This window comes from Cynara cardunculus, assembly GCF_001531365.2.
Source record: "Cynara cardunculus var. scolymus isolate 2C chromosome LG 1, CcrdV1, whole genome shotgun sequence".
Lineage (NCBI taxonomy): Eukaryota > Viridiplantae > Streptophyta > Magnoliopsida > Asterales > Asteraceae > Cynara > Cynara cardunculus.
Window position 1 is genome coordinate 11,270,197 of NC_037528.1, and position 17,379 is coordinate 11,287,575.

A 17,379-nucleotide genomic window follows, 5' to 3' on the forward strand; every position below is an offset into this window, starting at 1 on the left:
ACTTATTTGTCTGAATGTCATCCTATGGAATACAGGAGCTGATTTGGCATTTTAAGATTGAGACAATATTAATCTCCTCTGACCTTACTCCGTGTGGAATTTACTGGCTTTGTTTGGTTTGATTTGGTTTTAGAGAACATTTTAAAACCGAAGTTGTACATGGCAACTCGTCAAAGAGCTTCAAAGACATCTGATCTGAGAGCTCCGAATGCAAATGATTCAAAAGTTTCAAAGGCCGTTAGTGCCATGCAGGGTTTGGGGGTCTCTCCTGAAGTTGTCAAACCAGTTCTCCGCCGTCTTCTGAAATTGTATGGGAGCTGGGAGCATATTGAGGAAGATAACTATCGGGCTCTTGCAGATGATATATTTCAATCCTTTGAAGACAAGGTATACCCTTTATTATGCACCAAAATATCATTTTCACTCCCTACTCTAATGTACTTTTGCTTTTGTTTCTTCACCATATCAGTATAACTGATTCTGGTTGCTTAGATTGTAGAAATCACATTCTTATATTTGAAACACAAGCATTTTGAGAAGTAAAAAAAATGCACCAGAACAGCAATTGATACTACTATGAAGCTTCCTTACTACATAGATTATGCATTTTTACTAAGAAATACAGTTGTATGTAATAGGAAAGCAAGAGAAAATTACAAGGATAAGGACACCTATCATCATGATAGGATATGTTTATTCTATTTTTATATAATACTACATATATGAAGGCGAGGACAGATCTCTGTAAGTCACCCCTCTCCCCACCTGGGCGATCCTGTTTTTGAGTGGGATTCATGGGGTCAGTTGGGTCTGGTTTGATTTACATATATGAAGGTGAAGGATGAGTGTTTTCTTATCGTTACTTCATCTCCTCTTTTCTCGTATTTCGTCAACCTGCCACTATTATTTCTTTCTAACTGTTTGCTCACACAATCGGGGTCTCCATGGAAACAACCACTTTACTCTTTTTGGGGTAGAGGTCAGGTCTTCATATATCTCAACCTCCCCAACCCCAAAGAATCTTCTTTCATGGCGAGGAATGAGTGTTTCATTACCATTTCTTTGTTTCTTTGTACCTACATTTCTTTTATTGTTTATTTTCACTAGTCCTAGTTCTTCTTACCTATTTTTCTTCACAAGCCTTTGTCTTCAAGGAAACCGTTGCTCTACCCTGTAGGTTAGAGGATAGATCTTTGTACATCCCACCCTTGACCTTACCCATTGCATGTTTCTATTGGGGGGGGGGGCTTGGTTCCCTTTAAGGGGAGGGGGAGGGGGAGGGGAAGGGGAACGGGTATGATAAGGATTGAGAATGCCATTCCCCACAATTTTCTAGGGTATGGATGATTAACCACTTTTAAGTAATCACTCATTGCATTATAGTGAACCAAGCACTATTATTCATTCCCATTCCTCATCCCTAATACCCCCAACCAAACACCGCTGAATCTCCATCGCTCTCCTATCACTTACTCCTATCAGCATCACAATCAAATTACTTGTTCTCCCTCACTCTTGCATTCTCATTATTTTCATAAACCACTTCAATATACTCTATTGGAATTTTTAAGATATATATATATATATATATATATATTGTTATTATGAGCATTTCTGCAATTGAAGATTTGTGGAGATTCTTTGCCGCACAAAAGATAATTTGATAAGTAATGCAAATGGAATGGACGTAGCATGGTTGGGACAGAGGACATGCATCTTCTCTGAGGGGAGCATAATTATTATTCCAGTCTATCATTTAGACTATTTTCAATTCATCTCCTTGCTTAAAAATTTTCTTCTAGTGTTATAATTTATTGATGTTAATTTCCATGTTAAAGCAAGTATCATTGTCTTCACTGGTTTCCGTAGGTTGTCACAACATTATGAAATCTAAGAACTTACCCCTGCCACCCATATTATGCAATTTGGGCAGTTTCAGTGATGTGATAAATAGCTACAGTAAAAGAGGACGAGTCTCTGATGCATATATGGTTTGCTATGCTCTGAAATTTACAGATTTCAACTCCACTCTATATACTTCTAGTGAAACTCCCATGAATATTTTTCTGGGTTATCCATGCATGCTTTGTCAAAGATTGCAGAATTCAAATCTGGTGCAGAATGACCCTTTCATCTTGCTTGACCTTTAAGTTAGCGAATAATAGATAGACAATGGTTGTGCTATAATTTTCATGACATACTCCCATTTGTTACATATACTTGGTCATTGAATCTAATAATTGGTTTTGCTATAGTTTCATGCAATCTGAAGGGATGTTTTCTCTCTGAATGTCAGGAATCACAGAGTAAACAGAAGAGCAAAGCTGCTATGGTGCATAATGAGCAAGACCCTCCACCTAAAAGTTCTCATTCAGGAAAGTCTGAAGATCAGGCTTTATCTACAAAGGAGAATGGCCAAAGAAACCAGAAAATGGAAGCTGATACTGATTCTAATCAGACAAAACATAAGTCCGGTGCTGAAGGCTCCATGCCCTCAAACATGAAGTATGTGGATGCAAGATTAGCCTCTCAGCGAGCATCATCTTCATCGGAACGTGAGCCTGCAACTGGTGGAACACATGTTACTGCTACACAAAAGAAAAAACGGCAAAATAGAGAACCTGCTGAAGACATAAAGCCTACAGCCAAATTAATACGCCCAGTCGTACAACATGGTCATTCTAATTCACATGGTCCAACTACTGTTCAGCAGCAGCAGAATGCTACGCATAAGAAGTCAATCCACAATATCAAGGACATAACGAGAGGTACAGAGAAAATGAAAATTTCGTTGATAGATGAAGTTGGCATAGAACTGCCAAAATTTGTCTACATACCACAAAATACGCCTTACCAGGATGCATATGTACATTTCTCATTAGCAAGAATTGCGGATGACGGTTGCTGTAAAAGGTGTATTGGTGATTGTCTTTCTTCTCGAGTACCTTGTGCTTGTTCTCGTGATACAGGGGGAGAGTTTGCCTATACTCCACAAGGCCTGCTGAAAGATGAGTTTTTAGGAGCTTGTATTTCCATGAATTGTGAACCACAGAACCACCACCTTTTTGAATGTCAAGATTGCCCATTGGAGAGGGCCAAGAATGTGCAGAATCCTGAACCATGCAAGGGTCACCTAGTGAGGAAGTTTATAAAAGAATGCTGGAGAAAATGTGGTTGCACTATGGAATGTGGGAATCGTGTGGTACAAAGAGGTCCTACTTGCAAGTTGCAGGTATGCCAATCAGTTAATTTTATAGTCTAAAGTGTCCAACATTATTAGAAAAGAGTTTGTTTGCTATAGTATTTGCCTTTGACCAAAGTTATGCCCATCTCAAGAGGTTTTAATATATTTATCCTTGTGAGAACACACCATTCTTAATAGCTTGTCATTTAATTGGATGTCATAGTTTTTTCTTTTTAAATTTGTGTTGTATGATAAATATCGACTTTATGTATTGGAAGTTAGTTCTGCGCCTATAAGTATAAGCTATATTTCAGGTTTTCTCAACGGAGGGTAAAGGTTGGGGTCTTCGCACACTTGAATACTTGCCGAAAGGTTCCTTTGTATGTGAGTATGTTGGAGAAATATTGACAAACATGGAATTATATGAACGGAACAAGCAAAGTCGGAAAAATGAGAGGCATACATATCCGGTGTACCTGGATGCAGATTGGGGTTCTGAACAAGTACTAAAGGATGAAGACGCTTTGTGCCTAGATGCAACCAATTTTGGGAATGTTGGAAGGTTTATAAATCACAGGTAAGTAAATGTATAAAATTATCTCTCTGGCGACAGCTTTTTTACTGGAATTTTCGTAGCACCTCGGTTACCAAGATACGGATCGAATCTTTCCTTAAAAATGGTCAAGTTCAAAGTTTAAATGCATTATGCATCTCTTTGATTTTGAAAAGTGAGAGTTCATTATGCTGTTTGAGGCAGTCAGACTTTTTTCAGCTTCTTGAAAGTAACTTGTTTGATTCTATTTATATGAATCTAGATGCTTTGATTCAAATTTGATCGAGATCCCGGTTGAAGTGGAAACACCTGATCATCACTACTACCATGTATGTATGGGTTTTCTATATTATTATTTAGAGTTTATAAACGTGAAATTGTGAAACACTCAATTATGGGGAAAAGTATGTTCAAATATCTTTTTGGGTTTTATGCAGATTGCTTTTTTCACTAAAAGGAATGTTGATGCATACGAAGAGTTGACATGGGTATGTGCAACACTCTTTTTATATGGTTTCACACATGTCTTAAAAGTTAAAAGTATTAGGAGGCGTTTGGTTTGCATAATGGAATTTGGTGGAATTGGAATTCATCAAAGGAATTTGACGTTGAAGGAATTGGAATGAGATTTGGCCATGCGTTTAGTTAGTAGGAATTGGAATGAAATCTCTCAAAAGAATTGAAATCTCCATCAGTGGCATGATGACATTGGAGGTCGGAGGTGGTGGCGGGGAGGGCAACACCCACCCCCACCCCACCCTACCCCCATCAGTGGCGGGTGGCGGGGGTGGCAGTTGCGATAAAGTTGATAGTGACATAGTAGTCATTGGTCAGTGGTGGGTTAGGCCTAGGGTAGGTGGGGTGGGGATGGGTGTCAGTTGTGACAACGACAGTAGTGGTGTGGTGGCAGGGGCGGGGGCGTGACAACGACGGTAGTAGCATGGTCCTAGTGGGGCCAGGGTTGGGCAGTGTTGGTTAAATTGGATGCAAAAGGGATAGAATTCAATTCCTTCACTTATGCCAAAGAATGATGAATTCATTAATTTGTGGAATTCAAAGGAACTTAAAGTATTCCATTCATTTCAAGAAATGAACCAGACAAAGGAATTGGAATTTGGTCAAAGAAATTTGATGGAATTGGCGAATTAAACGGCTCCCTTAGAGTTTGCGCCCATGATTTTGATTCATTAATATATGATTTACTTCCTTGTAGATGCTTGGAGTCATAAGCCCTTTGGCTTGCTTGGAGAATTCAACTTCATATAATTTGAAAGCAAATAACATGTACGGGGTTGTTTATTTACCTCTTAATAGTTTCATTAAGAGGCAGCCTCTGCATCATTAAGAGGTGAATCATGTTTGGCAAAAGAGAAGTCTGTCTCTTAGTGGTTTTAAAACCCTTTGCATGATTTTGTATGGGCCTCCCTTAACCATTCAGCTCCCTAATTTCATTGTAAACAATTATATTTCATTTTGCACTATATTATGAGAGCCTCTTAATCATTCTGCACCAAACCATTCAACAACTGCCAAACAGCCCCATAGTCTCTTTGATTTATCACTGGCCTGAAATGTGTATCTGATGTACTCTTATAAAGAACTTAGCAGAATTCTTACAATTGCATATGATTTCCACCAACAAAATTGATGAATACAAGAAGGTATAAACAGCATTCGAGAGACTGGGCTCTCCTAAGGCTCACGCCAATTTAATCACAAGGCAGAATGCTTTCCCCCCTCATACAAACCTAAAACTGCTCCCATTCTACCCCTTTACTCCTAGCCAACATAACTAATAGCAACTCCTAGCGTATAACAGTCACTCTATTCCAATTATGAAACTTCTTGTCTGGAGCAATGTAACTTCTGTTTTTGCATGCATGTCATTAGTAATGTTTTCGATGATCTTTGGAATTCATGGTTTCTTAATTGTGAAACTTAAAAACCCTACAAGAAATCCTTTCCTGAATCACCATATGGCATGTGTCTCCAATACATCCAGTGATTACTCTAGGTTCATTTTGTAACATGTTTGAGTTGCAATAAATACATGAGCTAGCCTCATGCAATTTCTGTGATACTTACACTGTCTAAACACATGCTGATCTTTAAACACATGTATATAGATACGCACACACACATATACATATATCTATATTATAGGGAGGCTAATCATGTGAGAAAAATGTTGCAAACACGTGAGAATCAATGTATTGTTCACATGATTCTTTTCATCTATGGCTGTGATTTAAAGTATCGTTTCACATATTTGTTTTTGCAATGAATTTGTTTCACAATGTGAAACTCTTTATGCATGTGTGTAGACGAGAACAATACCATATTATGAGAGCACGACAACATCTTAATCAGGCAACCATCACATGTGATTGTTATGCACTGACCCAAGCCCAAACCCAAGCCCAAGCCCAAGCCCAAGCCCAAGCCCATTAATATGATGCATATTTTAGAAGGGTTGGTTTTGGCATCGAAACTGTAAAGGCTGGTAATAAATAGGAGTCAGGTGGGAGAGTGGAGGTATCCAGAAAAATAGAAGAGTTGATACCAATTTGTTATGAACGGGATTGATTGAACAATGAAATAATAAGATAGATTGATTAAAACAACTATGGCTTCTTCAGGTAGCAAGAACAAAAGGGTTTTCTGGATATTAGAGAGGCCAGAACTCTCCTAAAAACACTACTATTTTTCTCGTTACTCCACTCTCCCACCTCACTTCAATTTACTAACAGCCATAACAGACTCGATACCAAAACTAACCCTTCTAGAATATGCATCCTATTAATGGGCTTGGACTTGGGTCAGTGCATAATATCGACAAACTAGTGATATACACATGACGGACATGGGCAACCTTGGTCACAACCTAGGTCGCAAGCCAAGTCGCGCTCACACTATTTCATCCGTATACAACGTTCTTGCGTTTTTGTAAATTGAAGGTGTTCTTGTTTGAACCTCCACCTATATATATACATGTGTGTATATGGCGGCTAATTATGTGAACCACAAAAATGTTACAAACCCGTGAGAATCAATGTATTGTTTCACATATTTTTTTTTCTAAGGCTGGGATTTAAGGTATTGTTTGACATATACTTGTTTCGTTATGTATTTGTTTCACAAGGTGAAACTTTTTACGTACGCGTGTGTGTGTGTATAGTGGTTAACCAATCTCAATGTATTGTTTTACATTATATATTTTCCCTTAAGGTATTGTTTACATATCTTTGTTTCACAATGGGAAAGCGATTCACATTTTAAAGAGTTGCATAACTGGTGTGTATTCCAGGATTATGGCATTGACTTTGAGGATGAAGATCACCCCATCAAAGCATTTGAATGTCAGTGTGCAAGTTCATACTGCAGAGACGTGAGAAGAGAAGGTTGGTGCATCAAATATCACTGCTCTACATTTTTCTTTCTATTAAAGAAAACCCAACAGTGATTACATATTATTGTGCAGCAGCAGCAGGAACCAAGGAGAAAGAGTTGAAGATGAAGAGGTCTGCATCTGGCAATGTCTGATATGAATGATTGGAGCCTTGTTTGTTGTTGCTGGTATATGATTGGATAGAGAAGTTTGAACATGACCAGTTTTTCATTTCTTGCACAAAAGTTGCACTCATCTTTTTTTGACATCCTGCCAACATAATACCTTTTAACTTTTGTTGGTATTGGTTTTTTTGCCTAAATTTTAGGCTATGGCCATCATGTGATTACTAGGGTTGTACTTTAAACATGAGATTTGAACTAGGTTCAGCAGGCTATTTGAACATCTTGAATTAATTCAGCTGGAGCAAATAATCATGTTTGTTTTACATGCAAAATATATATATATATATATATATATATATATATATATAGATTTGGGATCATGTGAGACACAGATGAGACACGTTAGACATGATTTTTACACTTGAACCTTCACAGCAAAACACTGGGAATGTAACCTTCACAGTGTTTTTGCTATGAAGGTTCGGCTTTTTTTTTACCTTCACAACATTTTATTGTGAAGTTTCAAGTGTAAAAATCGTGACCCACATGTCTCATGAAAGCAGTCTTGTCTCACGTGAACCCAACCCCATATATATAGAGGATTGGGTTCCGTTGAAAAGATAAGTTGTGGTGCGAAATGTAATAAAAGATCTACACCCTGGTATCAATCCTAATTAAATGTCAACAATAATGAGGTACATGGAGATGCACCAGATCAATTCCCTTCTAAAGTGCAATTCATGGGTGGGTGGAGACTAAAAATGATCAAGGGGTTCAGATCTCTTCTTACACTTCTCACTATAACTTTCCATCTCACACGATCATTTACATACACACACATATATATATATACACACACACACACACCGGGGAGGGGGAGGGGGGGGGGGAAGAACACTTTCATATTAAGAATATGTGAGAACACTCTTCTATTATAGTCAATCACATATGATATTATATTCAATTACATGTGATAAGTATGTGATACTAAATTAGATAGACGGACGATATTTGGCATGACCTAGGTTGACATTCAAGTGACTTGTACCCCACTAGGCACCTTTATGTGTATTATCACATGTGATAAGTGTGTGCTTGATGTGATAATATAGTCCATCATATGTGATACAAAATTAGAGACACAACACACCACCATGCCCCCTCATGCGTTTTATCATATGTGATGAGGGTGTTACCACACACATTTTTGTAAAAGTAAAATATAGGTTTTTTCATTTGAATCCTCACCCCTCTCTCTCTCTCTCTATATATATATATCTATATATATTGAGAGAGAGAGAGAGGCATTAATCAAATAAGAAATAAGAAAATGGTCGAATCACATGTGATTTTATACTAAAATCACGTGTAAAATCACATGTGATTCATGCGACTTTTACTAGAACGTGAGGTCATAGAGATAAGTAATCGAGGATTGAGGTCCCCGCCCCATTCCCATGTCTAGTTAGATAAAAGTATCAAGTGGCACTTCTCTAGTGTAAGGGGCTCTTTTGTTTCCCTCTTAATGGTGACATTAAGAGGGAGCCTCTTAATCGATAAGAGGCAGGAGCTGTTTGTCAAAAAAAAATCTTTTAATGGTGACAATATCCTCTTAACGGTTTTGTATTTAGGGTGCTCCTAAATAGTTCAGATGTAAGTTGTTCCATTTTTACCCTCCCACTTCTCCAGCTGGCTACTCATCCCACGCTCCTTCCTCCTCCCACTCGATCCCATCGCTCTCCCCGTCGTCTCATCCCATTTACAGACTCATCTCCCTCCTCCCCATCTTCTACCTTCACACCATCTTTCCCCTCCTCCTCTCATCTGCCTTCAGCATCGTCGTCGCCACCTTCTTCTTCACTTGGCTGACCACTTTCAAGCTCCTCTTCTTCACTTTCAATCACGGCCCACTTTACCCACCAAAATCCCTCATTCAATTCATCGTCGTCGCTTCCTTTCCTGTCAAAATTAAACCCAAATTTTTCAACCCTAAAAAGAAATCGAGTGTATATCTGTGGACTGAATCGATGATTTTCCCCTTACTGATCAATTTTGCGTATAATTACAAACACGCATTGAATCCTCACGTTTTGTTAATCGTTTATCGTTTTATAATGTTTATTCTGATTGATCTTTTGGTTTTCGTTTCGAACGCCGTCGTCAGAGCCGTACCTGTCGACCTCCTTACAAGACTTCTGGGGTCATCGATGGAACCTCATGGTAACAAATAGCCTGCGACATACAATATACAAACCCTTGAAATCTGTTCTTCCAGCGAAGGATTGGACGACTGCGACGGCGGTCATGGCGACTTTTATCGTCTCCGGTTTGATGTACGAATTACTGTTTTACTATGTGATACCTGTGAGTCCCACGTGGGAGATGGTGTCGTTTTTGTGCTCCATGGGATCTGTCTCATCGTGGAGCTAAAGGGGAAGAGAGTAATGGCCGGAAAATTTGAATTGCCGATGGTGGTTGCAAGGTTGTTGACGGTGGGGTTAAAATGGTAATTTGTTATCATTCAGAGAACAATTACCAAACAATCTTGGTTCATTCTGACCCTGTTAACCATTCTGACCATTTAACTATTCTGCACTAAATCATTCAGCAACTGCCAAACAGCCCCTAAGTGTTGGAGCTAACTTACATATTTGGTCCCTGTATTCACAAATCTGGTTTAGAAACTCATTTTTATACTTTGACCTCTGCGTAAGTTGAAAAATTGCTATTTACGAAGGTAGGGACGTTTTAAAAATATTTTGAAAAAAATAGCTAAGATATAAATTTAATCTAAAAATGACTATTTTTAATTATTTCCCCTATTATTATTAATGGGTATCTTGATTTAATCAAGGAAATTGTTGTTTTTCTAATTTAAAATAGAAATTTAATTTATAATCTGAACTAAATTTTATAAATTGTGACTTGCTCTAAGTCTATTTTTAACTAACATTACTATTAATTTTTTCAAATTTTCATATTGTCTTTTTCTATTAATCTTCTTAAGTTCATATGAAAAAACCTAAATCCTGTTATTTTTTTTAAATAATTATAATTATATCAGATTATTAGACCCTGGTTATTACATTGTTGGTATTGAATTTTTTTATGAAATCAACAAAAAAAGGAGGAAAATTCCTAAGAATACTGGAATTCAATTAGAAACATATGCATATTGTTCAATAAGTCAATTCGGTGTGGAAAAATGTATTTTATTTACCAAATTAACATGTTTGACTTTTTTAACAGGTCAAACTGCAATTTTACATGCCTTTAATTTATCTTATAATCCCCTCAACAAAATTTGTGATATTGCCACCATATTGAAATGAGATCTTAGGGGCCGTTTACCAAACACTTACCCGGTAAGTGCTTATCGGTAAAATTGAACATTATTATTTACTTACCGAGTAAGATTTTAGTCTATCAAAACGACATTGTATGCAATAATTTATCCGTTAAGCGCTTATCGTGGTAAAAGTCGTCCACTCACTTACCAGGTAAGACTCATGATCCTTGTCTCGCTCTTACACGCAAGATTCTTGATCCTTACCATATATTTATCAGGTGAAGTAACATGATTTGATAAATATCTACCCAGATAAGTATTTAGTAAACGGTCATTACTTTGAGCTATTGCAACTTTACATCTTAATCATAAACATGCTAAATGAGAAAAATGTGTTTTATTTTATCTCGAATTATATTTTGGAAAAATATTATTATTGTTTTATTTCGTCACCCCAACTTGGAAGCAAGTTGCAAGAACATGGGCATGGGCGGTGACACCAATACGACGACGTCGAATAGAATCAGCATGTTATTGGCTGATGCGGTCTAGGGCTGGCATTTGGTAAATAAAAGCCGCCCCTTCGCTCTCCTTACAGATTCTCGGAACAGAGAAGAAATCGGAGAGGTCGGTCTGAGTCGACTCAACTCATTCTCAATTGTCTCCTCCGATCTTTTCTCTGATACTTGGCCATGGCGTTTTCCGACAACTCTCGTCAATCTCTCATCCCTAATTACCTCTACACTTCCTCCGTTTCGCCCAGCAGCCTACTCAGGGGCAACGCTTCAAACCCTAACACCCTCTTGCCTTCGACCTCACCTGCCAAGCAGCAGCACAGTAACTTCATGATTCCTGCTCCTAGCGAGCCTTTTGGCAAGATCGAGATGTACTCCCCTCGATTCTACGCTGCTTGTACTGCTGGTGGTATTCTCAGTTGTGGTCTCACTCATATGACCGTCACTCCTCTTGATCTTGTCAAGTGTAATATGCAGGTAGTTTTTTACCTCCGTTTTTTCTTCGATCTGCCTGATTTTATGTTGTTCTTGCTAGGTTTTTTTCATTTCTTACGCTTGAATGTGTTTATGATGTTTTTTCTTTGGATTTTTAACAATTTGACTGTTCGATTATGTGGATCTGTTGTGCCATGGTCGGTGATAGTGTGGCAGACGCGTCCATGACTAGATCTGTGTTATTTTAATCTATATACATAGTTTGCATCCAATTGCGACTCTGACTTACCGTGATTGGTGATTTGTTTTAGTTTTGACCTGGTCTTCAATATTCACCTTTTGATTCACAATTGTAAGATGTCGATCCGTGCAACCATAGATCCTTTTGGTGATATTATTCTTCCAAACTTTGTTTGTCATTCCGTTGGTACACTTGGCCTTTTTCTGTATGAAGAGGTTCTAACAGTTTGGGTTGGGTTGGGTTGGGTTGGTTTGATATAATAAAACTCCGACCCTAATTTTATGAACCACATGAATATTATTTTTACGTCCATCATTTTCTTCAATTATTGTTTCGTTGTGTGTGATTTGTCAATTCTAACCACCAGAAACGTACTAGATTAAAGTTTAATCAGGTAGAGCTTAGAACTAATTGGGAGTTTGAGTAGTTTCGAGTTACTAAATATTTTAAATATCATACATCTACAAAGGTGCATAGTTTACATAAAATTCTTATTTGCATTAATATTTGTAATTTGGGGAAATAGATGTTCAACAACTGTTTTATCAAATTTGATCTGCAATCCTGCCTGAAAATAGTTGTACACGAGTTTCATAACTTGCATATTGGGTACTTAATGCTGAAAAACTGTGCAGTGAAGGTAGCATCTTCTTTTAATCATGATTTTACTGTCTACATTGTCAAATACCAGATCAATGTGTATTTATTAAAATGACTTGACACTTCATGAGATTAAATGAACATGAGTTGAGGTGATGTGAATTCTCAACTTTAGTCTTCTTTTTTTAGTTGAACTTGAGGTTCATGAGCATTCCATCGAGCAAGAGTTGTTGGTCAGCTCATATATATGCATCCTGGGCATTGGCAATCCTTTTACCTATGTGTATATGCCACACCCATAAAGGGTTCACAACTTGCCCCGTTTTGAAATCTTATCTGCTAAATATCTTATGTGATGCCAATCTAAGCAAAGAGCACCACTCAGTAAAAAAACAAGCTAAAGAACAAATATGCAGGATTTTGTTCGCATTATGGGAAACCGTACATTTACACGGTGTTTCAAAGAAACATATGTTCACTCAAAATTTTAAGTAGTTGTGGAGATCATGCTAACGTTTTACTTTCGTTAAACAACCCAGTCTCAAAGTATAATAAGTAAATAAGATCTACATGTTTGTTGAACATAATTTTTTTGCATGTATTGGTGTAATTGATTCGGTTTCAAGTGTTAGCCTTTGGGACATCATCAAATTCTATTACTTGCATGTTCATGCTGTCACATGACATTTTCTGTGTTATCATAACATACGCCTTTACAGTTCTTTTCAAACCATGTTAATAAGCTCATGCTTTTGTTTATTACTTAGATCGACCCTGTTAAGTATAAGAGCATCTCGTCTGGTTTCGGGGTATTGCTGAAGGAGCAGGGTGTAAGGGGATTCTTTAGGGGATGGGTCCCTACCCTGCTTGGTTACAGTGCTCAGGGTGCCTGCAAGTTTGGGTTCTATGAATTCTTCAAGAAATATTACTCTGACATTGCTGGCCCAGAGTATGCAGCAAAGTACAAGACTTTGATCTACCTCGCTGGTTCAGCATCCGCAGAGGTAATTGCTGACGTTGCTCTTTGTCCCATGGAGGCAGTGAAGGTCCGTGTCCAGACACAACCTGGTTTTGCCAGGGGTTTGGGAGATGGACTTCCAAAGTTTGTTAAATCCGATGGTGTACTTGGGTACGTATAATATTTATTTCTTTTGTTATCCTTAAAGCTATGTCAGAATTGGGTATATTTGAATTACCTCATTGGGTTTTGCCATATTTATGTAGGTTGTACAAGGGAATCGTACCGCTCTGGGGACGCCAGATACCATGTAAGTTCAGGCATTTGAAATGCTAGATTTTTTTAATACTTATGCTTTATTGTAACATTTTTACCTCCCTTTGTTTGTCCTAAAGAATAACAAATAAAGAAGCAGAAGGTTTTTATTATCAAAATAAATAATAAATACCTATATTATTAGCTCCGAAGCAGGAAAACTTCTTTGTTTTTGTGTGCTTTGCTTCTAGCGTCCACTGCCAGAATTAGGCTTCTTGTGATTCCCATTTATGCCATTTGTCATAGTCAGTTTTTATCTTCCCTTGGGTCACTTGTATTTTTTTTTTTTGTAATAGTGTATTAGACTGAAGGGCTCTTATTTAAAAAATTAGAAAATGCCATTCATCAAAGAAATTCTCTCCCTTGCTGTGGAGATGACTGAGTTAATTTAAATAAATGCCCTTCTCTATGCAAAAGTCAAAGTGATCTGCTCAATAAAATTGAAAAGTAAGCGAGGTGAAAACTCTCATAGTGAGAAGAGATGGTCATTATTTGTTAAGTAAAATGGTCGTGGGGGGATTATAAGTTGGTCAAAGTATGATTCGAGGAAAACATTAGGAAATTTTAAAGGGTTTGATAATAGATGCAGTTTTATTTGGATCTTAATTTGGAAGCTACGCAAGGCATGATAGTAGCAGCTGGTGGTGTAAAACACGAAGTCTATGAATGCTAACATTGGGTTGGCACTTCGGGGCCATGGTTTATTTTGGAATTAGCTATTTAAGTCCTGTTTCATGTAAGATTCAGACATGCCTTTTTTCTAATATGAGTTATGACAGTGTTTGCATGTTTTCAAAAACAGTTTAGTAAGGCTGATGCATTGATTTGCATTAATATGGTATGTGTTTGTGCTATTTTATGTGCTGTTTGTAAAATGGCTTTATTTCATCATCAAATGCTCCATCCAGCTTGCCATTACAATTCTACAACCATTATCACTATTGGGATACCACAACCCTCACACTCTTGGTTATGAAGTCAGGACTAGATTTCTTCTACAAAATTTTACATTATGCAGATGGAACTAAAATGGCACTCAGCCTATACATGTGTATCTTGATTGCTCACTGTTTAATATGTACAGATACAATGATGAAGTTTGCCTCATTTGAGACTATCGTGGAGATGATGTACAAGTATGCCATCCCTACGCCAAAGAACGAGTGCAGCAAATCACTTCAACTTGGAGTTAGTTTTGCTGGTGGATACGTGGCGGGTGTTTTATGCGCTATTGTATCTCATCCTGCTGACAATCTTGTCTCTTTCCTTAACAATGCCAAGGGAGCAAGTGTTGGAGATGTGAGTGCTTCTGCTTGACCATTGTGCTAATCTTAATCGGACCGTTTATCGTCTCAAGACTGCTTGAATTTATTTGGTTCGACTTGTTTTTCTTCTTATTCTCAGGCTGTGAAGAAACTTGGACTTTGGGGTCTGTTCACCCGAGGGCTTCCCCTACGTATTGTGATGATTGGAACTTTGACTGGTGCTCAATGGGGAATTTATGATGCTTTTAAAGTGTTTGTTGGATTGTAAGTCAATCCCTTCATCTGTTGAGGCCCATTTTTCCTTGTTTGTGAAGCTAAAAGTTTAACTTGACTTTATTCTGATTGATGTACAGGCCGACAACAGGGGGTGCTGCACCTGCTATCGAACCTGCAAAATAGGAATCAGAATGATGTTTGTTTGGGGAGTATCAGATGCTTTTTTCTTCAAAGGAATCAATAAATATAGGATATTTCTACTTCCAACCAAGTTTTGGAGAGCATCTCTTTTTTCTTTTTTTCTTTCAAGACATTAGAAAGAGGTGTGAGTTTTAACTTGTATTATTTTGCTGACGAGTTTTTTTGGTATTGGAGAGGATCGTGGTGTCCTCGTTCGTCAATCGACTATTTTTTTGGTGTCATGCATCGACAGAGGATGCTTTGCCCTTTGGAAAATAATTGGGACAGACGCATGATGATATGCTTATACTTTTGGCCCTTCCCCCTTGTGAATGCAGGTTTCTTCGTTTATTCTTCTTTGTTATTGGAAGCGTTAGCAAATGAAAATTGCATTATTGAAGTGGTAGGTCTTGCTTTATGAAAAATGCATTATTGGTTGGTGGCCCTTGGGTGGGGGTGAATGGTAGAGACTGCTACTCTTTTGGGTAGTGGTCAACTAGGGATTTTAGAGACTTGTCTGTAGCAACTTATACCATTAGTCGAGGTGTTTGGGATGTATATATATATCCATGCCCACCTTATCCTCTATCTTAGCAAAGCTGTTTGGGAGATTAAATGCCTCAAACTTGAGCCCACCAGCCGCATTCCATTTCTGATTCATGATTAACTTATTTTCCCGCACATTGTTCAACTTCATCAGCTCTAACGGCTCGAACCACCTGACTGATAAACAAGAAAAGCAAAATCTTGATTCAGGTGAAAACATGTTCCCGTTTTTAAAGGTTCAGCTGTAGTGTAGCATGCATACATAGTCTTGATTCACCAAATCCTGGTACAGCAGCATATAGTCATCCTTTTGCAGTCCATGCTTCTTGTTGAAATCCCCTAAAAAAATCAACAATTTACTATTATATCGACTCACTATAACAAAATTAGCTTTAGAGGATGCCAAATATGTTTAAATGTTCTAATAAACTGCATTAGAGAACTAAGCAATCAAGGTGTTACAAGAAAAACAACTAGAACAGTCTCCCAATTGTGTGCGTGTGTGTATATATAAAGGCTTAATCCTTTGAGATCTCAAAACTTGTGAGATTCGTGAGAACTTCTACTTTTAAGGTTTTGTTTCACATAGTTTTTTTTCCATCTAAGTATGGTATTGAATGTATTTATTAACATATGTTTGTTTCAGTTGTATTTGGTTTACAATGTGAAAATTTTTTACGTGTATTTTTTGTTCACAAACATGCTAAAATGGTTCACATTGTGAACCGAGTACATGTGAAACAAATATATGTTAATAACCGTATTAAATTCTAGCATAAATGAAAAAATATCATATGAAATAGCACATAATGCAACGGTTCTTAGAGATCTCACAATTTAGGGAGTTCTCAAAAGAAGACCCCTTATATATATGTATGTATATATAGAGAAAGAGAGACAGAGAGAGGGAGGTTTAAGGGAAAACCCAAAAAAATTAGAAAAACCGAGGAACACCTGGTAACTATTCATCTGGATGGTATGCATATTTGCATACAAGTAATCGAAGTTGTATCTTGGTTTTTATCTTACCGAACAAACTGTTTACAAATTACCTCCATGTTGTTCAGATGAACGGTAACCATAACATTTCTCATTTTTTTTTTAATCTTTTTGCGGTTTTTCCTTAAACATGAACCTGACTCTATGTATAAACTTCTCCGCTCTCTATAAGGGGCTAGTTCTTTTAGAGAGAGATTCAAAGGGGTTCGACATATCCTTGACATTAACAAAGAAAACTCGTAAAACATCAAAGAGAATGAAACAAGCGTATAAGAATCGTAGTTAATGCGTAATAAGAATCGTAGTGTCCTGAAATATGGGGCTCTTGATCTTGTGGCAGAACATGTAAAAAAGATTAATTTATTATTATTTATTTGTTTTATATGTATATTAAATTGTTGATATAATTTATATTGTTATTTCAAATAATTCATATTATCTTAATTCTTTGTCATTTAAAATATTTATTACACATTTTTATTTCATTCAACGTTTATGTGGACGTAACGTTAAAATGATAATTTTTATTATTCAGGACAAAAATCAAACAACAATTTATCTTAATTCATC

At 37.2% G+C, this 17,379-nt stretch overlaps 3 protein-coding genes across 3 annotated transcripts; all 3 read left to right on the top strand.

Annotated features, from left to right (window-relative positions):
- The first annotated feature begins 159 nt into the window (after positions 1 to 159).
- Positions 160 to 7,313, top strand: LOC112499873 (histone-lysine N-methyltransferase SUVR4). The gene is made up of 9 exons (XM_025103146.1): positions 160 to 387; positions 2,459 to 2,505; positions 2,584 to 2,704; positions 2,735 to 3,232; positions 3,499 to 3,761; positions 4,000 to 4,066; positions 4,175 to 4,225; positions 7,045 to 7,138; positions 7,219 to 7,313. Exons 1-9 carry the CDS (start codon positions 160 to 162, stop codon positions 7,278 to 7,280), a joined length of 1,431 nt encoding a protein of 476 aa, XP_024958914.1. The 3' UTR covers positions 7,281 to 7,313.
- On the top strand, positions 7,286 to 9,760 carry LOC112510190 (probable long-chain-alcohol O-fatty-acyltransferase 4). The gene is given in 4 exon segments (XM_025115557.1): positions 7,286 to 7,313; positions 8,940 to 9,256; positions 9,390 to 9,639; positions 9,642 to 9,760. Coding segments are annotated over 4 exon segments (714 nt in total).
- Positions 9,761 to 11,112: 1,352 nt separating this feature from the next.
- LOC112512715 (mitochondrial phosphate carrier protein 3, mitochondrial-like) lies at positions 11,113 to 15,622 on the top strand. Its single transcript, XM_025118831.1, has 6 exons — positions 11,113 to 11,531; positions 13,098 to 13,459; positions 13,555 to 13,598; positions 14,688 to 14,902; positions 15,008 to 15,132; positions 15,222 to 15,622. Exons 1-6 carry the CDS (start codon positions 11,232 to 11,234, stop codon positions 15,265 to 15,267), a joined length of 1,092 nt encoding a protein of 363 aa, XP_024974599.1. The 5' UTR covers positions 11,113 to 11,231; the 3' UTR covers positions 15,268 to 15,622.
- The last annotated feature ends 1,757 nt before the right edge of the window (positions 15,623 to 17,379 follow it).

Coding starts and splice junctions, on each gene's coding strand:
- LOC112499873 (XM_025103146.1), top strand. CDS start 160: ATGGCAACTCGTCAAAGAGCTTCAAAGACATCTGATCTGAGAGCTCCG. Junction 2,506..2,583: donor TCCATGCCCTCAAACATGAA/GTATGTGGATGC, acceptor TGGAACACATGT/TACTGCTACACAAAAGAAAA. Junction 3,233..3,498: donor GTCCTACTTGCAAGTTGCAG/GTATGCCAATCA, acceptor GCTATATTTCAG/GTTTTCTCAACGGAGGGTAA.
- LOC112512715 (XM_025118831.1), top strand. CDS start 11,232: ATGGCGTTTTCCGACAACTCTCGTCAATCTCTCATCCCTAATTACCTC. Junction 13,460..13,554: donor AAATCCGATGGTGTACTTGG/GTACGTATAATA, acceptor ATATTTATGTAG/GTTGTACAAGGGAATCGTAC. Junction 14,903..15,007: donor AGGGAGCAAGTGTTGGAGAT/GTGAGTGCTTCT, acceptor TCTTATTCTCAG/GCTGTGAAGAAACTTGGACT.